At 46.3% G+C, this 6480-nt stretch overlaps 1 protein-coding gene across 1 annotated transcript; it reads right to left on the bottom strand.

Moving 5' to 3' along the window:
* Window positions 1–1555: 1555 nt before the first annotated feature.
* LOC101776051 (wall-associated receptor kinase 4) lies at window positions 1556–4806 on the bottom strand. The gene is made up of 4 exons (XM_004980650.4): window positions 4100–4806; window positions 3669–3946; window positions 3020–3184; window positions 1556–2724 (listed from the first exon to the last, which is right to left on the bottom strand). The coding sequence occupies exons 1-4, from the start codon at window positions 4765–4767 to the stop codon at window positions 1697–1699; spliced, it is 2139 nt and encodes a 712-aa protein (XP_004980707.4). The 5' UTR covers window positions 4768–4806; the 3' UTR covers window positions 1556–1696.
* Window positions 4807–6480: the final 1674 nt, after the last annotated feature.

The following is a 6480-nucleotide window of genomic DNA, read 5'->3' as shown; positions in this document are numbered from 1 at the left end:
CCGATGACCTAAACTTGCAGCTGTGGCACTTGGAGTGCGCATGTCAATCTCTCAACAGTGTGTCGTTCTTTCTGTAGGTAGGTATCTGCCTATAACAGCTTCCTTGTGCTTTCCACTTCTGGCAGATCTCTAATGTTGACCAATCAGCAAGCACACTGCAACAATGAACGAACAAGAATTAATCTCCATGCATGCTTGATAACAAGATAGTATCCTGTTCTGAAAAGTTAACGAAACACTGTAAATATAAGCTTGCATATACGTTGTTAAACTGAAAACGAAGTATTTTAGCTCAAAACAATCAATAAACTGGATTATAACAAAGTAACATGCAGTAGCAGTAGATGATGTTCCCATGTTGTCAGATAGTCTTTTGCATTTGTCTCTGAAGCGGTTAATTCTAAGTTGCCATATTTTCTTTCAAAAGTTATTTCAGTTAGTGAGGCGGAGATCACAAACTAATTTTCATTTGTTGGATGCTAACTGCACCATCATGCTGAGTTTGGAGAGCAGAGTGGAACGACATAATTAGTTTCTCTTGTAGAAGAGCCACGAAAGAATTTGCAACCAAAGGGGAAATATAACATGAATGGATCGGTTCGCACGAATTCCATTCTTTTCAAACTGCTGGAACCCATGTGCTTGATAGTGGGCAGCGGACCAAGTATCTGTCCCAATAACAAATCGGGAATCTGCATGAGTGCTCCTTGTAGGTAAAACATCGAACGCATGGTCTGTTGTGCAGGCATGACAATAGAGCTCTCAGAGGAAGAGATGCCTTTGTCAGTGGCAGATCGAATGAGAGGAACCCAGCAGGCAGCCTGAGAAGAAGACGAGCAGAAATTGCCACGGGCTCTAACCGTCTCTGACCACCGCGCAACCTCCCGGTCGACGGCGCCGGCGCTGCCGCGCGGGATACATTCCTGTGGGTGAGGAAAGCGCGGCGGACTGGAGGTAGTGCGTGGCACGAGATCCATGGACGGGAGCGCGGGATGCACGGCCACAATGTCAGCGGTGGCCGGCGGTGCGGCGTCGCCGGATGCCATGTCCGCCGGCCCCGAATGTTCTGCAGAAGACACCCCGGTTTGTCCATCCATTTATTATCAATTTTTGCATATAGGCCCCTGCTTCGGTCTGGATCGGCGATTTGGCTCTGTTCCAAAGCAAATAATTCGCTCCAATATTAAGTGGTAGGGTCGCTCGATTCATCGACATCCTCCGTCGTGGCTGTGAGCCGAGCGAGAGAGAGCAGCCGTGCGCTTGCTTCGCTGGTTGGCCGGTCATGGCGCCTCGCCGCTTGCGTGCACCCCATATCCTCCTGCACGGCGGCAGTTTTGTGGTAAGGCAATTCGACAAGTCCGCGGTGTGGCGATGCAATTTAATTTTCTGAATAGAGAACTTGCTGGAAGTATGGATTCAGAGGAGCAGAAGCAGGGTAACTAGTATTTCAGACACAGAGCAGAATCCCCTGCGGTTTTCAGCATGTCTCTGTTCACAACGATACACCGTCCCGAAATTTCTGCAGTGGCCTTAAGATACAATAAGCTCACACCGATACAAGAAAATAGCATTACTCATGAATGTACAACCCATAGTGTTCAATACAATCATCAACACGTTAATGATAAAGATGAGCTTGAGTGCTAGTATAAAGTAGTACCAGCTATAGCTTGAGTGCTTCATCATCTACCTGTCTTTAGCTTGCCACAGAACCTGATGAGCCTCCGCTGGCTATTGCCTTCACTTGCTTAAGCTCATCCAGCACCTCTGCCATGGTCGGTCTCTCATCCACATCTTCCTTGAGACATCGAACCGCGAGTGCGCCGATCCTGTCAAGGCACTCCATATGACGATGAGCCTGAGCATCATCATCAGACAAGATGTCTCTGTCGTACAACTTCCTTCCATTGCCCTCCTCCTTGCAGCACTTGACGAAGTCTAGAGGGAGGCTGTTGTCACCGTACTTGGCTTTCTTCCTCGTGATGAGTTCCAGGAGCACGACACCAAAGCTGTACACGTCGCTCTTCTCTGTGAAACGGCCAGATTTTATGTATACTGGGTCTATGTAGCTCATGTCCCCCGACACGCACCACTTGGAGTACATGCTGGCAACAGACACGAGCTTGGATGACCCAAAGTCAGAGACCTTGGGCGTAAGATCATCACTGAGGAGGATATTTCCAGACTTGATGTCCCCATGTACGTGGTTGTGGCCACCATGTGAGTGCATGTAAGCGAGAGCTTCTGCAGAGCCAATGGCAATGTCTACGCGCTCAAGCAGCCTGAGTGCCTCTTGATCATCAGCACCGTGTAGCACGTTGAACAGGCTTCCCTTTGAGATGAACTCAAAGACCAGCATGGGAACGTCTGTCTCAAGGCAGCACCCAACGAGGCGCACTAGGTTTGCATGGCTGATCCGGAACTGGAAGGTGATCTCATTCACGAATTCCTCCTGCGGAAGCGCCTCGCCTTTCACAGAGGCACGCTTAACCGCGACCCGTTGGGTGCCTTCATCAATGGTCCCTATGTAGACCTTGCCAAAGGCGCCTTCTCCTATAGTTTCTTTGTAGCTGTTTGTGATCTTCTTCAGCTGCTGCTCGGTGAAGATGTTTATACCCATGCTCTTCAGTATCTCACCACCATTTTTGTCAAAAAACCTCCTTTGCTTTCGTCTTTTAACGTCCATAATCACGAAACATGCTACCACGACGATAGCAAATGTTGCTGCAGACATAGAGATATACAAACATTAATTCATATTGAGCCGTTACATTTGCTATGCGACCTGATTATATGTACATCTAGCAAACTAGCAAAACTGTGTGTTCTCAATTGCACAAGGACACACACCTAATAATAAATGTTTGGTATGATGTATGCATAAAATTAGATGTACTTTTGTTTTTAATCACCAACTAAACTTAAGTGCCAGTTTACTAGGATATTGCTCATTCCAAAATTGAAAATGGCAGAACTGGAGAGGTGACATCAGATAGATAATCAATGAGCGAGTGCTCACCTATGATCGCTATTGCCCATGGTGGAAATATAGGCTGGCATCCGTTGTCACTTTTGCCATCTCCTTTTAGTCCAAATTTGCATTTGCACTTGTAATCACCTAGTGTATCATGGCAGGTGCTACTACTGTGACAAGGATTGTCATATTCTTGGCACTCATTAATATCTGTGTTATACAGGCATTCAAATAGTTAGTTCAAAGAAAAAATCAGCAAAGAATCCTCTGTTGCTTTCTGCCACTGAATTATACTGAAACATAACTTGCATAAGTAAACCTTAAAAAATTATTGGCGCGATATCTTATATGCTTGATGGGAAAAAAAATTCCTCATAGATGTATCTAGACATCATATAGTGAAATAGCGTGCTACAAAGTTATTGCTTAATTCATATAGAATCCAAAAGTCAGTAATTATTAAAAATTGTGAATTCGACTTTATAATTGTCGACACATGCACTCTTATGAGTAGCCTATGGCGTAGTCTTCAGTTCACAGTCATTATACAGCCATTGTTTTCTAATAGTTACTTAGTTGTCCATGAAAACATATATCAATACATTCCACAAAAATGTAGAAGCCGTCAAAAAGTAGTAATTTAGCTAGATTTGCATCCGATCTTATTAAAGGCAGGGAAATAAAGAAAACTAACTTGTGCATCCCCCGATGGTGTAGGGATTGCCCCTGTATCCCTCGGAACAGTTGCATAGGTACCCAGGCCCTTGTGTGGCATTAACACAGAAGCTGTGTTCACTGACACAATCAGGAGCTGTCAATTTTGCCAAAGGACCTGCGTCCTTTGCTGGGGGTCGGCAAGAGCCATTACCCCTGATGGCCCAGTCAAGCACCATCGGGATCTTTTCCTTTGCAACCCAGCTAGCAAAGCTGTCGTTCTCATCACGAACGAGGTCTCTCGGATTGAACTTGTACCTATAAAATAAGTAAGCTTGCACAGTCAGTCACTCCGGGTAAAAGCTCGTTTTTGCTATCATAAAGTGCATAGTGTATATATAATTTCATCGAGCTGCATGCCGTAGCTTCTTTGGGATACCATATATCACTGCAAAGCTGTATGATGCATACCTGCCTTTCTCGGCCAGGATGGCGTAGCTACAAGGGCTGTAGCTCCACGCAGGATTGATGGATCTGGTGCCGTTGTTCCAGTTGACCCCAATCGTGCTAAGGTTTCTCGAGATGAGCGTCTGGCAGCAGCCGAGACCAGTGCACTCCTCGCCATTGCGGGCTGCCTCCTCCAAGTTTTCGCAGGAGGTGATGCAGCCGGTGTAGTAGCTCCAATCGTCCCGGCCTTGCAGATACGCCAGGGTGTTGCAGCCGATGACCGTGAAGAAGTTTCTCGCAGTCGAGATGAGATACGGGGCGTTGACTTTCCAAACGAAGCCTTGGCTGGATTGGAAGGTGTTGGACGACGTGTAGCAGATATAAGAAACAGGGGCGGCCACACGCACCTCGCCGGCATCCAATGATATGCTGATGATCTCCAGGCTACCAGTGTATGGTCTCGGAGGGTTAAAGCTGTGGTTACAATCAACTGTGAAGTAGTCATAGCCTGGCCGGGAACAGTTGGCTCCGATGCCAAAGGGGTAGGGAACCTCTACGTCGCCGCACATGTTAGGGCAACGCGATCCCAGCATTGGAGATGGCACGGGCGTGGCCACTGCCAGATGGGAAATTGCTAGTGTGCTAGCAAGGAGAAACCACAGAACTTGAGGCATGGCTACTAAGCGTTTCATGCTAATTGCTAACTTGTAAAGCAAGAGCAGTTAGGTAGCTTCCTCATCTCTGATCTGACAAAATGCATGGGCATATATAGGCAAAATACGCCAAAGAAAAGGAAGTTGTGCGATAAGCAAGTGCCAAGTGGTACTCAAATAATCTCGTCTTCAGTTGAAAGCAGGAGGTGTTGAAGAAAGAATTTGGTGACAGCAACAAGAACACTATGTGGCATCAAAGGTAGTCGCAAGAAGTTTACCTATGATAGATGAACCAAAATACAAAAAGCACGAGTTCTCAAGTGGAGTGTTACTGGCTTAATTCCTTAGCTAGGTGGAACAAAAAAAAAAAGTAAATGCAGGACCGAGTGAATTCTTGGGGGCTACGAGTTTTTACATCGCCTACAGTAACTTTTTCCTTAACTTAGCTACTAATAGTAAATTAATGACATTTCAATGGTTTGGTATGGTTAACCTTATATAAATGAGGAGAATACACTAGTAGATAATTGGCTTTCCATGCGCCCCCTTTTGTCCCGGTTTAAAGTTGGCCCGGGACAAAAGGTTCACCAACCGGGACTAAAACTCGGTCACTGGTGGGGGGCTCACCAACCGGGACATTTTATCCCGGTTGCAAAGGCTAGTGGGAAAAAAAGACTCTGAGAGGCCTTTTATCTCGGTTTGAAACACCAACCGGGATAAAAGACCCCCCTTTTATCCCGGTTGTCTTTTATCCCGGTTGGTAACACCAACCGGGATAAAAGGGTTAAGAGCCTTTTATCCCGGTTTGTAATACCAACCGGGATAAAAGGGGGTCATTTATCCCGGTTGGTGTTTCAAACCGGGATAAAAGGGTCCCCAACGAGGTGACTGGAAGGTGGCTGGAAGAGGATTAAATCCTCGAACCCTTTTATCCCGGTTTATACCAACCGGGATAAAAGGGTCCCCCACGAGTTAATACAAAAGGATAGCATCCCCTACATACTCAGATGTGGTGTGTAGGTGGGATGGCAAGGAAGCTACGCGCGAGGCTGGAGGTTGTGGGTTCGAATCCCACGCAGCGCGCACGCGCATATTTCGCGTGAAAAATCGCGTGACGCGAGGCTGGAGGTTGTGGGTTCGAATCCCACGCAGCGCGCACGCGCATATTTCGCGTGACTTGTGACTTGCGACGTGCGCGTGTGGGGGGCCTCCTGGGAGCTCGGGATTTCTTTTTTTTTTTGCAACGCCGACCGTGGTGACCCGTTTTATCCCGGTTGGTAATACCCCCCTTTTGTCCCGGTTGGTTTATCCCGGATGCATTTTCGGGAGATTTGCACCCTACCAACTGGGACTAAAGGTCAATTCTCTACTAGTGATAAATCGCTTTTACACCCTTCATACTGTTGCTTAAGTCATAATTTCGCCCTCCAAAGCATGTCCATGCCCAGGCAAATGCATGCAAACTCTATCACAATACCAAACCTACACTCGTAAAATTATAGCTTGATGGACCCGATATTTACATTTAAATTTAATAATCATGTCATATCCTTACTCAAAGTGTCAGCCACTTATTTTCTAATTAATTTATCGAGTACCTTTTCAAGTCAAGTTGTAACAGGGTAAAGACAGTTCGAAATCTGAAACCCATACATATCCATGCATGTAATCTGGAATCCAAATTGTACCTAATGCGGGCTCATCATTGTAGCTGCTAGCTGTACACATAATCTTTACTAACACACCATTTCC

Source organism: Setaria italica, chromosome VIII (assembly GCF_000263155.2).
Source record: "Setaria italica strain Yugu1 chromosome VIII, Setaria_italica_v2.0, whole genome shotgun sequence".
Taxonomy (NCBI): domain Eukaryota; kingdom Viridiplantae; phylum Streptophyta; class Magnoliopsida; order Poales; family Poaceae; genus Setaria; species Setaria italica.
Note: the sequence above shows the minus strand (reverse complement) of the source record. Positions and strands in the feature narration are given on the sequence as shown.

What these genes read in the sequence shown, in the direction of transcription:
- LOC101776051 (XM_004980650.4), bottom strand. Translation starts at nt 4,767, where the DNA reads ATGAAACGCTTAGTAGCCATGCCTCAAGTTCTGTGGTTTCTCCTTGCT. An exon ending in ATCCTGGCCGAGAAAGGCAG is followed by an intron (nt 3,947 to 4,099) that starts GTATGCATCATA and finishes CTTATTTTATAG; the next exon opens with GTACAAGTTCAATCCGAGAG. An exon ending in ATGGGCAATAGCGATCATAG is followed by an intron (nt 2,725 to 3,019) that starts GTGAGCACTCGC and finishes CTATGTCTGCAG; the next exon opens with CAACATTTGCTATCGTCGTG.